General features: G+C 36.0%; 1 protein-coding gene and 1 pseudogene across 1 annotated transcript; both read right to left on the bottom strand.

Moving 5' to 3' along the window:
* Positions 1–5,040: 5,040 nt before the first annotated feature.
* LOC132543036 (probable proline iminopeptidase) lies at positions 5,041–18,752 on the bottom strand. The gene is made up of 7 exons (XM_060206492.1): positions 18,367–18,752; positions 18,111–18,234; positions 9,671–9,846; positions 8,868–8,952; positions 6,329–6,516; positions 5,739–5,883; positions 5,041–5,413 (listed from the first exon to the last, which is right to left on the bottom strand). The coding sequence occupies exons 1-7, from the start codon at positions 18,708–18,710 to the stop codon at positions 5,303–5,305; spliced, it is 1,173 nt and encodes a 390-aa protein (XP_060062475.1). The 5' UTR covers positions 18,711–18,752; the 3' UTR covers positions 5,041–5,302.
* On the bottom strand, positions 15,606–17,089 carry LOC132543038 (P2X purinoceptor 7-like; annotated as a pseudogene).
* Positions 18,753–21,537: the final 2,785 nt, after the last annotated feature.

Raw genomic sequence — 21,537 nt, 5'->3', positions numbered from 1 at the left:
CTTGGAAGGAAATCGACAATTCCTGGAAATAAGATCGAACTACTACCTTTGTTGTTGCATCGTTTGCGATTCATTCGACAAGCGCATAGCGAATTAACTATTGAAACAAACGAAACCGGAAAAGACGCTGTCCGTCCACATTATAAAACGTCTCATGATGTTAAAGAAAGTCACAAAAACGCCCACAAAAAACAAACCCATGATAGCAAGGGAAGTGAGGAAATTATCGTGGATTGGTACAAACGGAACAAAGCGCCTCTTTTGAAACCAGTTACACATGGCGCTGTTTATTACAAGGATGTGATGCAACAGCGCGCTAAACTGAGAGAGGAGATTCGGAAAAAATGTCCCGACGACCTCGCCGTGTGTCAGGCGATCAGGAAGCGTGTGAAGGATGCTATACTACTAAGTATCAAGGAAGGTATTAAAACAGACAAAATGGTGAGGAAAATTCAGCTGCAACTATCAAAAGGAAATTTAATTTCGCGATGGAAGTAAAGGGGATGACAAAACGAGAAAAACAGTAATCGCATAGGTGGTAAAATTGAAACAATTAAAAACAAGATTGAAAGCGACGAAATAAAATTACTTGGCGGATAGTAAATTTGAAAAAAAGACTTCAACAAGAAATTTCATATTGGTCAAAAAGGCATCATTTAACTAACTGTCATCGTTTTCTGTCTTTATTTCCCCCTATCATGAAGTCATATCTAAGTACCACGAAAGGCAATACAGACCTCGGGAAGAGTAAAAGGTGAAGGATAATTGGATTTGGAAATAATTCAAGATGAAGTGGTTAATTATTTATACAGGAATGTCTGTACTACGTAGCAACATTTCATTTTCAAATAAACCAATACAGTACAACCCTTGGCCTGAAGTTACATATGTACACACTGAAAATTAATTAAGTGGCTATTTAGACAACAGGGACCTGACTTGACTTCCCAACCCATGGTCCATGTATGCATTCAAAGTGTCAGATCTTTTACTGTTGAAATATAATTTTATAGAAAATTTGAATTTTTTATTTTTCGTTCTTGAGATTTAAAGTGTTAATTATAATCCTGGACTGGGTTTTTGGGGCCGGGGCTGAGACTGGATACAGGGTACAGGGTACACCAGTCATGGGCGAGATAAAAGAAAACATGGTGTTGGCTATTTTTGAAGAACGTGAGTGATATGGAATTTCTACAACGTATGTGATATGTCAACATGTACTACTTCGACATAAGAAAGCTAATGAGATACGAATTCGAGACAGAAGGAAAAAAAGGGAAATGTCCACTAGTCATTCCTACATACATTTTCTAATTAGTCAGGTCAAAATTTAGTCAATAGTTGGCCAATCTCGTTTATCAAACACTCATTGGAAAGATAAAAACCCATTTCTCAGAGAAATGTATGTACTACTAATATCTATGGCCCTTAAAATGTCAAAATCATAAAAATGTTTAGTTTTCTTCTCTCGGAGGTAACAACCCTCGTTATTGTAGTACAAGAGTAAATATACTAATAAGGACCGTGGATTGGAAATTTGCTACGAACTTGTCTACTGTGGGTTACTCAATGACAGAATAAATAAACATTAGTCAGTTGTGATGACTCGGACGGATTCAGACCTTCCATTTGTCAAAGAATTCAATGAATATAATTGTTGAAATTATAACGACGCGTGTATGGTTTGATATCATTCACCCAATGTTTTTTTCTTCTTAGAGGATTTTCAAGCTCTGTAGAGAACTTTGAAATTTTTGACATTCCCAAAATATGGAGTTATGGTTTCTGACTCTGATTTACAAAAAGTACGATGTGGACTTACAATTATAGTTGCCTTAGTAGTGAATTTGTAGTCAAAATACTATGCAAAATTCTATACTGAAACCACTGAAGTTTAGAATTATTTGTGACTTTAAACGGTAAAGAAAAATTGATGCCCATGTGGAGTTAACTAAGTTAAATTGATCAGCCCTTTTTTCCTCCCTGTTGGTATCTAATCATTTTTTGATAAGATTTTATGTAAATAATTTGTTTATTGAGTTCTATTGAAAAAAAAATTCTATGCTAAAAGGAATGAGGGGAAGTAGGAGTTTCATATCTTGAATCTTTCGTGTACTAATAAATAATTTAAGTGTTAACCATACCTTGAAATTGAAAAAAATGTTCGTATTTATACTATATTTCTGTGTGAATTCAAGGTAAGAGTAGAAAGTAACAGGATTTGTATTTTGAACATATCGTTTACCACACCAACTTCCTTAGCATACCTGGGGGGAGTTTCCACCAATAGTTATGTGTGGGTGTTTCGATGTCAATGGTTATGATTCTTTAAATTATAACGACGTGTTTATGGCTTGACATCATTCAGCCAAGGATTCATTTCCCTTCGTTTTGAATACGTTATTCATACCTAGGTCCTCTGATACCTTCATTTTCAGCCACGTTCTGCTATCAAAATAAGACGCGACCTTAAAATCTAACTCTCATAGATCTGTAGAAAGGATCATAAGACGATAAACTAGGCCGTGTTCTGTAACACTAATAAAATACACATGCTAGTCAACTAATAATATTCATTTTTAATGGAAAACAGAATAAATTTCTACGTCAGCCTGGGTTTCAGATTGTAGTTTTGCTACGATTGAAAACATGACAGCGCCGATTTCATTAAGAGATCTTTCGAGGTACAGTACAGGTTTCCTGTTACATATTTTGTCTAATCACACTTTTTTTTCTATAATTATATTTTTATCACAGGCTTTTGTTGGTAATATCAACAAATTCTCACCATCTCTATATTTGTTTCACCATCACAGATCAACGTTAGTACCTGTAGATTCATATCTAAGCGAAACAATAAATACATACTTGATATGTTTCGTCACATATCTTCTAAATGAAATTATTAAAGCAGATATTCAGCACCTACAGAAGAATTTTACATCGACAAACTAGAAAAACCTTCTGCTAATCTCGGAAAAGACATTACGAGATAGCTCATCGCCGATACTTCCGCTTCTGGTAACGACCTAAAGTTCTCTCATCAATTTTCGTGCCACACTAGTGTAACTGGAGAACCACTGAAAGGAGCCACATAATTTCATCTAGAAAATCTTAATAAGTATCATGTTGATAGAGAGAATTATTACGCCCATATCTTTATGTAGCCATCTATTTTCTCCGTCCAATATTACGAGTACAAAAATGTCTGACATATACTAAACAAAAAAAGAAAGGTAACACTACTTTATTCTGTGATTAATTAATTAACCCCTTCATAAATCCTTACCAATCATGTACGAATAAAGTAATTGATCAATTCTGATAAAACTGCAGTCATGGTTCATTATAAAACCTTGCGTTCAGTTGATTTTATTCGACTGTAAAGGACGTTGGGGTCAATTTCAAAGGTAACACCATTAGTAACGGGTATGGCCACCGTTTGCGAAGTAAACAGCATTGCAGCGTCGTCGCATGGAACTCGTAAACCGGCGGATAATTCGAGGAGAGATGTTGTTCCATTCAGCGATCAAGGCTTGGGTCAGATCCTGCAAGTTTGACGGCTGATTTTGACGTTCTCTCACGCGTCGCCCAAGAACGTTCCAGACATGCTCAATCGGTGACAAGTCAGGTGATTTAGATGGCCAATCTAACACCTGTACGTTATTCTGCTGCAAGAAAGTTCTGTTGACGCGACTGGTGTGCGCTGGTGCGTTATCCTGTTGAAAAATGGCGCCAACGCCATGACGTCTTAAGAATGGCAGAACCACTGGTCTTAAAATTTCGTCCCGATATCGAATGCCGGTTAAATTGCTATTTAATACAACAAGCCTGGTACGGGTCCCCCACAAATACCACCCCAAACCATTACACTTCCGCCGCCAAAGCGGTCCCGTTCTGCGGCGCAGCAGTTCGCAAAACGCTCCCCTCGTCGCCTCCACACTCTGCGCCTTCCGTCACCGTGTTGCAGACAAAACCTGGACTTATCTGAAAACAGAACATTGTTCCATTGTCGTAAGGCCCAACGACGGTGAACACGGGTCCAGTTACGCCGATTATTACGGTGACGTCGCAACAAATTGGGTCCAGTGTAGGGACGCCACGCTTTCAATTGCTAGGCCCTCAACCTGTTGCGGACTGTTTGGGGAGACATACGACGCCCAAACAATGTCCTTGTAGTCTCTACTGCGGTTACGAATCGATTGCGCAAGTGTATCAATCGTATACGACGGTAATCCCTAGCGGTTGTTTTACGGGGACGATCGGATGTTGACCCAGTTTGGTTTCAACGACTTACCAACTGGCAAATTATCTTAACACTGCAACCAAAATGCCGTGCAACTCGACGGCGAGACTCCCCAGCCTGGATCATGCCTACAGCCTTTTCTCTCTGTAGTTGTGACAGCCGGGGCATAATGATAAAGTTGATAGATAGCAAGATTCGGTGATTTCTAAGTCCTCAGAATCTAAGGAACAGTTGTAAGTTTGAATGTTTATGAAATTCAAGCGAAGATACAAGTTAGTCGCAGAAAACCTCGTGCAGCTCTTTCGCTAATACAGACTTTCACGCTTGAATGATTTTGGTAACCCCCGTGGATTTTATAATGTAAAACATTACCATTTTCTAATATTGCGCAAACGTCATTTTGTTTTCACTCATTTACAGGTATTCGCCAAGGAAACATGTTAACCTTTCTTTTTTTGTTGAGTATATATCAATCTTACCTTTCAAATCCGAGATTTAATTGAACAAACACATAAAAGAATTCTTTTTTTCAGCAATCCTTTTTCTTCAATGAAAAATGATGGGGCGAGTTTAAACGCCATTTTATAACCACGGGTATGAAGTAAAGCAATTTCAGACGAAATCCCACAACCTATGTGCACGTATTCCGGGTTCAATATCTAAAGATCTTTTGTCTTCGGTCGATATATTTTCTTGGGTAGATAAATCTTATTATCGACCTTACAAACAAAAAGGTTAAGGTTGTATGATAAAAATATGAAAAAAAAAAAATATAAAATAATAAATAAATAAAATTGTTCTTCAGTTTTAATAGTTTCATGTAGACCCGATACCGATGTGTGAAGTTTTGAGAAGGAGATTTTGTTGTTCATTGAAGTTAAATGAAGGATTATACTCGTTCAGATGACAGAAACACAATGGCGAGTGACGCTGATATTTCGACATCACAAAATGACCAAATTATTTGTTTAAATAAACATATACATGAAAATAAACAAATGTGCAATTGAAAGTAACTATGTTATGGACATGTAAGGCTGCTTTATAGTAGCTAGGTCACATGTTTTTGTATTTGTCCGTGGCCTCTACAAGCTGATGAAGTACACCAGCTTCCTTTGTGGAATGTCCCGCATCAGGTATTACATGGAAGTCAGCTTCTGGCCATTTCTGTTCATCAGAAAATATATTTTGAAATAAACAAAAAATACAAAATAATTTCTAAAATATAAAACCCAAACTACAGTGATGATTCAATATGTGTTATAATTAAACAGACAAATAACATTAACTTACATTACATAATCTAATATTTTATTCCTATTACGTACTATAAGAAATTATTTTTTGGTTATTTTTCTGTATGTCAGTAAAGATCTACAGCTAGGAAGCTCAAACAGTATCATCTTAATGGATCATGAATCGAACTGTGATCCTTAGTTGTTGAATCTAAATATGCATTGTATCTAAAATGAAAACGTTAGGAAATTCCTACCTTATGAAGTAACCAGGCAGTTTCCATCGGACAAACAACATCATAACGCCCTTGAATAATGGTCGCTGGAATGTGACGAATTTTCTCCACATCGTCTAAAATTTGAGTATCGGTCTTGAACCATCCTCCATGTACAAAGTAATGACTATAAAAAACGGTAAAAACAAATATAATAAGGTTGTCTTTAATAAAATCCTTCATCTAATTAACGGCCTAAAACTTCACATATATACATAACATCTAATTTAATTTATGACCTGTACATTGTTTAGATTTTCGTTTTAGGTCAATCTCACACACGTTTTACTTGATGCAAAAATACGGCATCCGTAACATAATATATCTAGTAAACACCAACAGAATCCATATTTTGTAAAACATCTAAGAATGTCAACATATATTATGATCAACAAATATTACCAAACGATTCTTATTGAGACATTTTATAGTATATATCTAAATCAATATAGATATAATGAAACATCATGCTTTATTAGCATCAGGAGCCAACTGTCATAAAATAAGAAAACGATCACCACTTTAAAGAAGCTGAAATGAAAATTTAGAGATTGATGGTCAAGCCCTGTTACCTTTCAATCCTGGCGAACTGTTGTGACCATATGTCTCCCTCAGCTCTCTTTAATAGGTCATCATCCACTAACAAGCGGGATGTGGCCATTTCCCATTTACTCCAAGCCTTGGCTGCTTTGATGCGCTTTTCTTCATCATCACTGGTCAGATGTCTATAGTAAGCACCCATTAGATCTCCTCTTTCGCCCTGGTCAGATAGAAAACATGAATCCCGTGAAAAGCTGGTTTATGAGGATATTTTTCTTTATCTGAGGAGCTGGTACAATAGGACTTTTTTCTGTTTCTGATAGGACCTTTCTCTTTCTCTAAACAGCTGGTACATAAGAATTTATTTTATCTCTCAAGAGCTGGTTCATGAGGACTTTATCTCTCAAGAGGTGGCACATAAGGATTTTTTTCGATCACTAAAGAGCTGGTGCATGATGACTTTTTCTATATCTCAAGAGCTGGTTCATAGGTATTTTTTTCGGTTTTATAAAGCAGTCACTGGGACTTTTTCTATGAGATGGTTCATGACAATGCAATCTATTCTAATGAGCTCGTTCACTCGTGACAACATAATCTATTTTAATGAGCTGGTTCAAGACATTATAATATATTCTACTGAGCTGGTTAATGACAACATAATATATTCTATAGAGCAGGTTCGTGGCAACGTAAAATATCTTAATGAGCTGGTTCATGACGAAATAATCTATTCTACTGAGCTGGTTCATGACATTATAATATATTTTACTGAGCTGGTTTATGACAACATAATATATTGTACTGAGCTGGTTCATGACAACGTAATCTATTCTACTGAGCTGATTCATGACATTATAATCTATTCTACTGAGCTGGTTTATGACAACATAATATATTCTACTGAACTGGTTTATGACAACATAATATATTGTACTGAGCTGGTTCATGACAACGTAATCTATTCTACTGAGCTGGTTCATGACATTATAATCTATTCTACTGAGCTGGTTTATGACAACATAATATATTCTACTGAGCTGGTTTATGACAACATAATATATTGTACTGAGCTGCTTCATGACAAGGTAATCTATTCTACTGAGCTGGTTCATGACATTATAATCTATTCTACTGAGCTGGTTTATGACAACATAATATATTCTACTGCGCTGGTTCATGACAACGTAATATATTCTAATGAGATGGTTCATGACAACATAATATATTCTAATGAGATGGTTCATGACAACATAATATCTATTCTAATGAGATGGTTCATGACAACTAATCTATTCTAATGAACTGGTTCATGACAATGAAATCTAATCATATGAGCTGGTTCATGACAACATAATATTTCCCTTATGAGCTGGGTCATGCCAAATTTATATATCCTAAAGAGCTAGTTCAAGACAACGTACTATATTCTACTGAGTTGGTTCATGACAATGTAATATATTCTAATGAGCTGGTTCATGACAACATGATCTTTCCCTACTGAGCTGTTTCGTGACAATGTTATATATCCAACAAGGCTGGTTCATGACAACGTAATCTATTTTACTGAGCTGGTTCATGACAATGAAATTTATTCAAATGAGCTGGTTTAGGACAATGTATTATATTCTAAACAGCTGGTTAATGACACCATAATCTATTCTACTGAGCTGGTTCAGGACAATGTATTATATTCTAAACAGCTGGTTCATGACAACATAAATCTATCCTTAAGAGCTGGTTCATATGGACTATATTGCCAATAGCTGTTTTCATTTGTCCCTAAAGACCTGATTCATGAAAAGTTTATCTATCTGTAAGGGGCTGGTTCAAGAGTACTTCATCTATCCCAGAAGTCCTTCTTTATTAGGATTGAAAAGGCTGAAAAGAACTTTATCACCTGAACACCTTATTTATGGACCTAAGTGGATTTTTTTCTAACCCAGCTTGATTTGCTTATCAACAAACATGTCCTTGACCTTGTAATTGTGCAGACCCATTGTATCAAAGCCGGATATAGCCAGAGTGACCTAATTCTGGTACATGACAAACCATCTCACCATGGTGAACCAACACCCCTTGTATGAAGTTTCAGTGACAAAAAGTATAGAAGACAGACTGCCAAAACAAGATAGCGGACTGAAAGATGTACACAACATAAAATGATATTACCCCTACACCCAGGTTCCCAGTTGGGGGGACTAAAAATGAGTAAAAGAATGTGACTTTGACCTTGATATTGAAACCTTCACCTCAGACCACACACATCTTTGTTTGAATTCAATCATCATCAATTGATGTCATAGAAAAGTGTTAAACCATTCAAAACATTGTTAGTAAATACATGTACATAAACAATGATACCGTTAATTTGACTACATCCTTTGAACCTTTAACCTTGACATTAGGTCAGTAACCTTCAGCAGTGATTGATAAACAGTGTGCTTTTATAACACACACCACTTAAAAGAGCCTGTCTGATTAGTCATATCTGAAACATTCAGGACACATATATAATGATACTTATTTCAGCTCGATAGACAGAAATTATCTACAGTTTAAGCAAATGTTTACCTCTGGTATAGGAGCCAGGTAACTTTCCCAATGATCAGGAAATAAATGGTTTGCCCCATCCTGGTTAAACCATAGCAATTCCCGCCTGAAACACGAAACATGTTACTTTTGTGATAAAAAATTAAAAAAAACAATTTGCATCATATCATACCACATCAATGTGAAATAACGTTAAGTTATCATAAATAGATTGCAAGGAATTGATAGAATTGGTTTTTTTTCATATTCCTAATATGTGAAATATTGTTTAACTATAGAATACATATTTTTCAAACTGAAGACAGACATAAAGCTCAACCTTTTCATCCCCAATGATCATTACATAGTATAAGATTTAACTGATGTCCCATATATTTTAGTAGCAGAAGCCAGCATTGCACTATCTTAGATCTATCAGTTTATGGGTTTTTTTTTCTTTTTTCATCTATTTAACTCCAACATATGGAGTAAGTCAAGCATGAAATGTTGATGAGATCCAGTCCCTGTAGAGAGATACATCAACCATGTAAGTTTGGTTGACATGCTGCAGAGAGGTTTCACAGAAGTACTCTTCAACTTGTTGAAACAAACTGAAAACTACTTTAATATTTAAGGAATATCCATACCGGTAAATAACTTTTGTTAATGTTATTATATATTGTACATGTTTTACAATTTCTCTGAAAAACCTCAATTATCAAACCATGAAATGCTTTCTCATTATCATATAAAACTTTTGTTGATGTTATTTCTATTGAAACTTCTACTTTCTGAATATAAATATGATCTAAAATCCATATCTCAAGCAATAAATGAATAGTTACCTGCGTAGATTGAAAATTCCTCGGAGGACAAGTGCCTTCACACGATCTGGGTGTGTTTCAGCATATGTTAAAGACAGCGTGGATCCCCAGCTACCTCCAAACACTACCCATTTATTAATTCCCAGGTGTTTTCTCAAATGCTCTATATCCTCGACAAGGTCCCAGGTTGTGTTTTCCTGTCAACATACAGAAGATGTTAATCTATATTTCCAGTTTACACATACATGTATATGGAGAATTTTTCAGATCACTTGGTGACAAATGTGAAATATGATTACGAACTTAACGTGAGAATAGACCAACATTGGAGTACCCTTTATGATTTTAGCCACTACACATTATCTTGCTTTTCTTTTGCAATCCTGAAACATTTCAAAATGGGAATAAGATGTTTCTTAGTTTCAAAGTATTCCACATTAACATACAAATGTATAAATCACCAGAACACATTTAGTAGTCAAGGATAATTGTTAGATCTAATTGAAGTTCAATTTTCTTTTTAATATGATATACCAGTTTATTTTTGCCCTGGAACCAACTATCAAGAATTTGCCTCATATTCTTTACACCCTATGAGGATTATTCAAAATGGTTTTATACAAGTAACACTTCTTTTTTAAATTCACCCTTCTTGTTCGTGGATGAAAAGGGCAAAAATATTTAACAAGGCAAAAATATTTAACAGGGCAAAAATTACTCAGTGATCTGCAATGAACATGGTTACCAGGGAGGTCAACACCACAGCAAGGTCACAATTTAAGGTCAACACCACAGCAAGGTCACAATTTCAGGTCAACACCAAAGCAAGGTCACAATTTGAGGTCAACACCACAGTTAGGTCATAATAAGAGGTCAGCACCACAGCTAAGTCACAATTTGAGGTCAACATCACAGCAAGATCACATGTTTAGGTCAACAGCTTTATGGTGACGATAGAAATCAACATCATTCAAGTTATAGAAAGAGGATAACAATATAGCTAGATGACATAATGAGGTCAGATCACTTCAGACATGTCATACGATGTAGGTTCAACACCACAATTAACTCACAATTAGAGGTAAACACCACAGCTAGGTCATAGAGAGGTGTCAAGACAGCTACATGTAGGTCATAGATATGGGTCAACACCACAGCTAGGACATCAACACATACAGTGATTAAGAGTTGGTGGGCCACATTTATGAAGCTATGATGACAGTTTGAAGCTAAATAGAAAACTAGGTTTTCAGATGATTTGACCTGATGTACTAAAAACTAATCTATGAAGACTTCTTAATGTACATATATGTTAAAGTAAAACCAAATAAAAGGCATGATTGATTTTCAATTGTATGTTTGTTTTAACAAGCACGCCTAAGTCCAATTAAAACCTGAAATTTCATATCTATCGAGTAATTTATCTTAAGTTAGTGAATGATTTTAATTAAAACATTTATTGAAATAATTAATTTCAATACCCTTTTGTTATTTTAAGACCGTTAAGTGCACCGTGATTATTTTGCTGTATTAAAGGTGACAGAAAGCCAAAATCAATCAAATAACTGCCGATGCTGCCAGAGTGTTATAAAAGTATCATAAAAAACCAAAACGTGCTATTTTACACAAATTTGGCGAGTTTGGTAAGTAAATTGAGTTTTTAAAAAATGCTGTTCTTCGGTCGATCTTGCGAAACACAAAGGCCTTGACTGAGTTATCGCCCTTATCCGTGACGTCATATGTGACAAACGCTCTCGTTGCAAAAAAAAATCCGCGCTATCTGTCAAGCAGGAAAATTGTAAACAAACGCCAGATGTCAACATGGTACAATGTGCAGCCCTCAATTGTAACAACAGTAGCAATCGTGGACAGAAAGTAAGTTTATTCGCTTTTCCCCGGGATAAAAAGCTTCGGAATGCGTGGAAAATTAAGCTCAAGAGAGACAATTTTTCTCCAAGCGACCACACCTGATTGTGTGAGAGCCATTTTGCGGACGACTGCTTCACCTACGATCGACGTCTTTTGGAATAACTTCGTTTCACACCGGGTCGAAAATCGTTAAAACCAGGGTCAATTCCCACAATTTTTTATTATTCGCCGAAATCTAGGCCTACCACTCCCATCCAGACCAAAGACAGCGGTACCAGTCCTGCCAATGCCCAGAATGACCAACACTATCCAGTCGAAACAACTCCGAGCAGAAGTCGGTCTAGGCCTAGCACAGCAGTCCAGAAAAGATGACGTCTCGAGGTAAATAAATGCATCAGTTGTATTAACAATGGTAGTATTACGTAATATTTAAAAATTCCCGCCTTTCTGATATTACTGGCACATACAATGTATTCCACTTGTTTGTTCAGTTGTTTATCCTTTTTCTTTTTTTTTGTTTGTAGATTTTGGCAGACGTAACAAATGAACAGCAGATTAGTACAAATTACACGTCTGAACAAATCAAGTACCATGCAAATCAGGTGCACATGGAGACACAGACTTCTGATCAAAGAAGTACTGTAGATAAATGTGTAGGACCGGATGATCCACTACAGACATACAATGTTGGCTGTCAGACGTCATACAACCTAACAGTATGTACATGTAATATATACTATTATGGTATTCTCTGAATGCTTTTTGGGTACACATATACCAGCCCCTACCCCCTATCCGGTATATATAATTTCACCCAGCATATTTATGAAGGCCATGCACTTACATATACCGGACATGTATTTCTAGATCTCCTCTTGAAAATGGATTGTGATGCAATAAAATTTATGATAAAATACAGAAAAGTACATCTATATTATAATTCTTGGTCATTATATGTTTTCAAATTATATGACCATCTCATAGTGTAAGTAGGTTCAATATGTATTGCCCATCAAAGACTACTGAAATAGAAGTGTTAATAACATCATTAACATATAAAATTAGTTTCATATGAATTACATGGCTATTCAAATAATAGATGTGAATCAATAGATTGGAATGTTCAGGCAATATAGATTATTTTAGAGTTCACAGCAATTGATTAATATTTCTTTTTTTCTCCAGAAACGTCGTCATGTTAGTCTACAGACAAAAATATCAGAAATGAAGACTTCAGTTACATCTTGTGGGGTACAGGCCACATGCCAGACTGTGTCTACATCCATTCAATGCCACAGATACAACACCACCCAGAAAGATAGGGAAAATTATTCTGATGATGAGAGTGACATGGATATTTCTCTACCAGATCAGGACAATGATTCAGAATGGAGTCCATTAGAAGATCTGGAGGAGTATTCAGATTTGGAAGACAATGTCACAACAACACATGAATTGGACAGTGAGGACACAGATCCAGACAAAGCGCACAAGTATGTTGTGTTTGAACAATGTCTCTTTGAACTGCTAGACATATGTGCTGTCTACAGCAGGAGCAACTTGCAACGCATCAAAACAACAGTTGGTACTTGTGTTTGTGTAACAAGTAGATGTGTCTGTGGATTTATCAGAAAATGGCGGAGCCAGCCATTTTCAAATTCACTGCCCTGGGGAAATTTGGTGATCGCCTGTGGGATATTTTTTAGTGGGAACAGTCCTGTGAAAACATTTAACTTTATGAGCCATTCAGGAATTTTAGGTCTTAGCCTAACTGCATACAACAAACTGCAGAGGACCTACATTGTACCATCCACATTATCATGCTGGCAACATCAGCAATCAGTATATTTAAATGACATCAAAAACAGTGGCAGTTCCTTGAAACTAGGTGGTGATGCCAGATGCAGTTCCCCAGGACACACTGCAAAATACGGATCCTACACACTCATGGATGTAGAAACTGCCAAAGTGGTGGATATTCAGCTTGTCCAGGTAATTAAATGTAGACTTTTTATATGTATGCATTTATTAATCAATATTATGGAAAGGGAGAAAACTGTTTTAAATCATTTTTCAGTTCATTAATACCCATGTTAATTACATTACAGTCAAATGAAGTGAAAAATTCATATGCAATGGAACTGGAAGGACTGAAGCGCTGCTTCCAATTCTTAAAAGATAAGGACATACCAATATCTGATTTGGTGACTGACAGACACTGCCAAGTCAAAAAGCTGATGAAAAGTGACCATCCAGACATAAACCATTGGTTTGATGTTTGGCATGTTGCAAAGGGTAAGCACTTACTTGGGTATGTTTCCATGCATTAATTGCTAGCTATATATAGGTGGTTTTTTTTTCCATTTCACCTGAATTAGCAATAAGCCCATGCTGGGTAATAAGCCCCCCCCCCCTCCCCCCATCACCCCGCTCCGTACATATTTAGTCAGTTACTATCCATGACTCTAGAATATATATAAAAATTAATAACTATTAAATTGCTAATGAATTTCTTATTTTACAAAGGTGTCTACAAGAAACTAGAAGCTCTTGGAAAGTCCAAGAAGTACAAAATGGCTGGAGAATGGGCCAGATCCATAAGCAACCATGCTTATTGGTGTGCTGCTAGCAGTGGAGGGAATGCAGAACTTGTACGACAAAAATGGACAAGTATCCTGAACCATGTCACTAATATTCACGAGGGGCATGGAGATCTTTTCCATTCATGTGAGCATGGGGACATCTCAAGAAAGTGGATCAAGCCAGGTAATTATATGATACTAATTGAGATTATAGATAATAAGATTTTTATGGTAGGAGTCCAGTGTTAATAAGATATTTACCATTATCATATGAAGAATTTGTAATACTTTTCAAATAACATGCTTTTTTCTAATTATACATATTACTCATTAAGTATTTTTACTTCTGCCCTTTTGTTTCAGGAAGCAAAATATTCCGGGAAATGGAAAAGATTTTATGTGGGAAACTCCTGTTGAAAGATGTTGGAAAGTTGTCCCCAGCACATCAGACATCATGCTTGGAATCCTTCCACAATGTGGTGAACTTTTTTGCACCAAAGGTCAGCCATTTCTTTTACAATCAGATGAAAGCAAGGTGAGATATACTCATAAAAATCTGATGCAGTGCTGATAAAAATGAAACATCAGGAATACATCACTATGGTCCTGATATGATACTGTATTTATCCTGCAATAAGCCTAGGGGCCAGTGTCTAATATTTGATCAACAGATGGGGGGGGGGGGGGGGGGGCTTATTGCAGGGATATAGTTTGTATAGGACAGTGAATTTGAAATCTAAGAAAAAGACATGGATGGGCTTATTACTAGGCGTGGGCTTATTACCTGATAAATACAGTACCATAATGAATACATTCACAAGATATGGTACCTTATTGAATACTGTTCATTTACAATTCTGCACAGACTGGACTACATTTGTTTAACACAGACTGTACTACCATTTTTCAGACTTTGCCTGGCAGCTCTTCATTTCAACTCAAATAGTTGTAGACCACAAGCAACTCTGGAGGATGGGACTGCCAGATACAGAATTGCTTTCCTAAAAGGAAGAAAAGGGGATGCTGTCCCAAAGGAGATTAAAGTCAAACAGAACTTCAGTATGTTTATTTTATTTACCTGCATTGATATTTTAACAAAAAAATTAATGAGAGATTTTAAATATAAAAGTATATTAATATCATCCATTTTATTGACGTAAATCATTTTCACTGTTTTATTTTAGATAAATCTAAACAATGTTTAGAGAAACTTACTGGTATTTTATAACATACCAACATAACTACCTGGTATAACAAATTAGATGGCAATAACAAGACACTTCATTATGACTGTGACCATTCAAGTTATAGTTTTTATTGTTCTTGTTCTGCATTAAACTGTTAATGTCAACTTGTCAACAGATTACATCAAAGAGTTGATGGAGGAGGTTGTAGTCAGAAGGCTACAATTCACAACCATCCAACAGGCTGAAACAGCTCTTTTTGAGGAAATGGATGCTCCCCCTCCTTCCATTGCAAGTCAACTCCGCAGTGCCATGGGGAATTTTGACAGAGATGTTATCATCCATAACCATTGTCAGAGATTTACGAGCTATGTCAGAAACGAGGGTACTTGAAACCAGTATATTGTTGTGATGGAAATTGTTTCCGTATCGTAGTCACAGCACATGATGGTATGACCTGTCGATTTTTTTCCCCTAGAACTTTCCTTGTCCATCTGATGAAGCGACGATATGCTACAAGCCGATACTTCCTGAAGTGACAAAAATTTCTTAAGTTTGAAGACACTGGTACATGTAGGCATATATACAAGTATTTGCAGTGTAATTTAAGTGCTACAAAATGGACTTTGGTCAAAATTTATTGCTAATCCATTAATGAAATATAGGAATTAATTATTTAGTTAGGTATGCAATGTAGGGGTTTGATTAGTAATAGAGGGTACCAATGTTGTATATAATCTGTGAGACAAAGATGTTCATTTAAATTGTCATTTACATTATATACCTGTGAATGTCTTCTTGTCTTCCTGGGCCGTGTGTTTCAGCATATTCATAATAGGATGTTTCCAGGACATGCATGTTTAGACAATTCGCAATAAACCCTTCATGTTGGATGAAACAGCCGATGTCGGTCAACTTTTCTTCTAATATGCTCATGTCCTGACAGCATTTTCTTTCGTCCTCAGTGGACATATGGGAACACATGTTACAGGAACACCTGAAACGAAATGTATAGATTTATAGTGTAATATATTGTAAGATATCTTGAAAATGTTATTAAAGAACAAATTGTACATAAAGTAAAAAGTTATTATGCAGCCATCCATTGACTTTTTATTTATCATAATGCATTTGAGGTACTATAATGTTCTGATTAATAAATATAATCGTAAAATAATGAGCATGTGTCATGTTGTTTCTGCTGGAAAGTACATCGTTCACGTACTAAAATACTTGCAGGAAAGAGGTAAAATGTACAAACAGAAGAGTCAAAGTGAATGAAAATGTACACAACAGGAGAACGTAAACTGTTTGAAAAATTATATCAATACAAACTAATGAAGAAAAACAAATGATTTCATAAACATATTGATTTCATGACAATGTTAATGATCAGTAGACCTGTTGGTATATGAACAATAAACGGAAGAATGCCTTGCTTACCGGCGGATAAAGCGGTAAACAAATACGTATTTTTTCCGCTTTTGTTTTGACGATAGAAAATTTTTTAAAAAATTGAATAGTTTATAGATGACATACAATTATCGAAATCTGAACAACAATAAAGTCGTGTAGTTGCAATGAAAACTAACCATTCTCCGACAGGTTGATCGGAAACCATGCTATCTTCGTCATCCTCGTCACCTCTTATATGCAGTTCCTCGGAACAATCTGACGAATCTGAGTCGATATGATCGTCATTGTTCGATGTCTCAGTTTCATACATATGGATGGATACATAGCGTGAATGAAACCTCTGGGATATCGTCACTGTCGCTACAATCGGAGTTATATACGTGCGCCATAATCAAGTTTCGTTGGATCGGCGATTGTCACTTATGACGTCACAGCGGTTTCGAATTCACGGACGATAACTCAGGCAAGATTCTTTGATACGATTTCAACCGAACATTTATTATGTCAACATTTCGAGATAAACGATACACATATAACCTTTGAAAGTTATAAATATATTAAATTTAATAACCAGGGAACGTCATAAATAAGGAAATTTACAAAAACAAAAGTGCATTTCGTTCACCTTTAAGCTTTTGTCACTGTCAACCACGAGTTCCTACTGCTTTCTTCAAGATGTTCCATTTATACTTTGTAATACAATGCACAGATCATACATCAAATACAAACTACATATACATTGTGTAGTACAGAGGTCTAGAGAGTGTACAGTGTACATATACATTGTGTAGTACAGAGGTCTAGAGAGTGTACAGTGTACATATACATTGTGTAGTACAGAGGTCTAGTACAGAGACCTAGAGAGTGTACATTGTAGCTGTACAGTGTACATATACAATGTGTAGTACAGAGGCTTAGAGAGTGTACATTTTAGCTACACAGTGTACATATACATTGTGTAGTACAGTGGACTAGAGAGTGTACATTGTAGTTGTACAGTGTACATATACATTGTGTATTACAGAGGCCTAGAGTGTGTACATTGTAACTGTACAGTGTACATATACATTGTGTAGTACAGAGGACTAGAGAGTGTACAATGTTGCTGTACAGTGTACATATACATTGTGTAGTACAGAGTTCTATAGAGTATACAGTGTACATATACATTGTGTATTAGGGAGGCCTAGAGTGTGTACATTGTAGCTGTACAGTGTACATATACAATGTGTAGTACAGAGGCCTAGAGAGTGTACAGTGTAACTCCACAGTGTATATGTATGTTGTGGCCTTACAAATGCACGGGTACAATTATATACATCTAAAAAATACCACTAAAAGTGTAGTGGTTATCAAGTTAGTTCCATACTGCAGTTGGATTAATTCACACATATATAATTGTTAACATACTCTTAATTCTGCCGAAGGTGTAGACTTTCCAGCTCCTCTCTGGTCAAAAAGAATAATTCTGTATGCTTTCGGGTCAAAATATCGTCTGTCTCGGGAAGAGGTGCCACCACCGGGGCCTCCATGACTATGAATATATATATAATCTGTATTTGCTTATTTCCAATATATCGTTCCAACATGGAAATACAAAAGGTCAAAGTACAAAGTGAAAGTAGATGTAACATCCGAGATACGTCCATTGACACACAATACTTACATGAATATAACAGGATTTCCATCGTTGTTTCCACTTTGTTCATAATAAATGTCGTGTATTTCCGATACTTTGAGTTTTCCAGAATCGAATGGTTCTATTTCTGGAAATAACCCTCTCTGTGTCGACATCGTATTATCGGTGTTGCTGCGAAATTGCCTTGTTTGATCACCAGCTGTGACACTCGGTCTCGTGAGACACTCGGTCAAAGGTTTCTGGCCGAAGCGGAGTATCGTCGAAGTCCGGCACACTTCAGATGTGGCAATATTTCGAGAAAGTCGATATCTAGATAACTTTCTAAGCAATCGGGAAGCAAGCATTAGCCCTCGTCTATGAAAAATATACATGTGGATATAATCATGTCAAGAGGTCAACCTAACGGCAACCCAGGAACGATTGGCACAGACAAGAGACAACACTCATTCGTATGGCGGTTGCAATACAAAGGGAGACAACTGATTATTACATAACCGGACTGTTCTGCTATGAAACACATCCATGTAGTATGTTTCGTATGGTATACGTGTCATAAAAGTATTTATCACTGTAGGCATAGTGTGACAAACTGAATTTTGAAGGGTGGGTTAAAGTATTTATATATCTATAAATAAATGAATAGAAGTGAATGACTTGGATCTCATATAGTTTGATATTTAAACAGTACTAAATGAAAAAAAGTATTCAAATCCAAACAACTACACTCTCTTTAACTTTGATTAGTCTACTTGTTCAAAACTCCACTCTGACTGCTGTATACAAATAAATATAGGATAATAACGAACAAGTGCAGTGTGAGCTCGGATTGGGAATTTTTATTCCAGTGTATGATTTGACATTTAATTGTTTGTGGAGTACATCGCCCATGAGCGGCCAGGTCAGAGGTCAATAACCGGTACCTCACCGAACAATGTACGGGAAGCCCGCTGCATGCAATCCAGGACAACTGGTATAAAGTGTCTTGTCCAAGGACAACATTAAAGACCGCACACAGACACGAGTAATGGGTGTCGGACTATGTAATTCACGTGAAGTCGCGTGTAAGTGAACACTTTACCGACTGACCTATCACGGCTCCTGTCATTGATTGTTATTTCAACACTGTTACATAAAACTATATATCAAAAAAGGCTTTTATTTGGTCGGAATCGTGGTCATCTTTAAATAGAATCGAGTCCGTGCCATATTGAATAAGTAAATTATCACACGGATGTCGATGTGATTTGGAATTTATTCAACGAGTTCAATAATTCTATATATCACGAACTTTTGGTGAGTGATATAACAAAGAAAGTTAAGAGGTTGATAAATTTCATATTACATGGACACGATTATAAGATTATCATATGACAAATATTTCTGGAATATAGGCGAAAATGTTTTTAGTTAATCTTCCTTTAAGACAAGTGTTTTTCACAACCGAGACATTCATTTTACGTTCTACAGACGTGACGTATCTATGACGTCACATTAGTGATTACACACTTGTCTTTCCCAAGAGTTCCTGTCTTCAATATTTCAAATTTATTTCATAACTTCATAATTGGTATCTAATCATTTTTTGATAAGATTTTATGTAAATAATTTGTTCATTGAGTTCTATTGAGATAAAGGTTCTATGCTAAAAGGAATGAGGGGAAGTAGGAGTTTCATATCTTGAATCTTTCGTGTACTAATTGTCAAGTGGGACGAACTTCAGCTTGTGATTCGGAAAAAGCAATACAAATGAACTGATTACAATTACAAATATTTATTTATATAACTATAAAACTCTAAATACACGGACATACTCACTTGCTCACTGAAACTCACTCCTCATATATACGTTATAAGGTATAGTCTGTAGTTCACATCTGCAGCGAAAAAAAAAACTACAGTTCCATGGCGGCCACCAACAACGTGGCACAGCTCAATCCAGAGCCACACAATAGATACACCGGATATCCATTCACTCTAAGCAAAGCATGCCTGAACTTCCCTTTGCTATCCAGTAAAGAATAAGGTACCGTAGTGTCCAATACACTACTAACTAACTAGGGCAGAGGTACCAACAGGTGTCCTTCCTAAGAACGTTCCGCAGATTCACAGCAGCTTCATGACTCCCATGACACAAGCCTGTGTGATGAAGAAAATGTGCATCACGCCTGATCCTGACTGGTTGCTGAGTCGGCTACTGCCGTCATATGAAGCTACAATAATTAATTAAATATAACAGTTACACTCACCACGCTCAGTTACTTTCTCATCTAACAAAAATAGCCTTAGTTCAGGAAATATCCTTAATAACACCAATTATTTTATCATCATGATTAGAAAACATTATAACTAAAACAATATGTCATTAAGTATCTTATAATAGTGTGCCGGTCCAAAATATACACAAATATTACGAAATCTAAAAGTTTTTACAATATGACACATCTAGGTTTCCATACTTTTTCCGCCCGACCGCGTACGCAGTACACTTACCTATGTCTAAATGGATCGGGGCTTCCATAAATTTACATATCGAACAAATGCAATGTATAAACAATTAAAGCAGAGCACATATAATTTAGTTAGGTTTAAATTAGCTAAATATACTAGTAATGCATATATTTTTGGTATATATACTTCAAAACATTAGAAAATGTAACATATTACCCCTGCATAAACATCAAACACAATCGTCACGCATGATTGGACCGCACCGATATCTAAATGGCTTGACCGGATAAATACATTGGTATATATAAATAATACCAAAACTAAATAATGAATAGAAATATAGAAACGGCAAACTTACCACAGTCTGTATTCTGTGCTTGGTTCACATATAAAAGACCTCAAAATATCGACTCAGGTAACGGACAATACCATGTCCACCCGTATTGTCCAAGGTCTAACTCGTTCCTTCCTGTCGATACAGTTCCGCATGACGTACTTCCGTCTTATACATTAAAGATACTCACCTTAATTACAATAATCAAAATAAATATCAAATAACTACTTGCGAACGTGACACTAATAGATAATTTAATTGTTAACCACACCTTGAAAATGAAGGAAGTTCGTATTTATACTATATTTCTGTGTGAATTCAAGGTAAGAGTAGAAAGTAACAGGATTTGTATTTTGAACATATCGTTTACCACACCAACTTCCTTAGCATACCTGAGGGAAAAAATAAAGAGTTTC

The sequence above is a fragment of the Ylistrum balloti genome, unplaced genomic scaffold (genome assembly GCF_031769215.1).
Source record: "Ylistrum balloti isolate Yb309-2 unplaced genomic scaffold, AGI_CSIRO_Ybal_v1 Utg369736, whole genome shotgun sequence".
Classification (NCBI taxonomy): Eukaryota; Metazoa; Mollusca; class Bivalvia; order Pectinida; family Pectinidae; genus Ylistrum; species Ylistrum balloti.
This window is presented reverse-complemented; position numbering and strand designations above follow the sequence as displayed.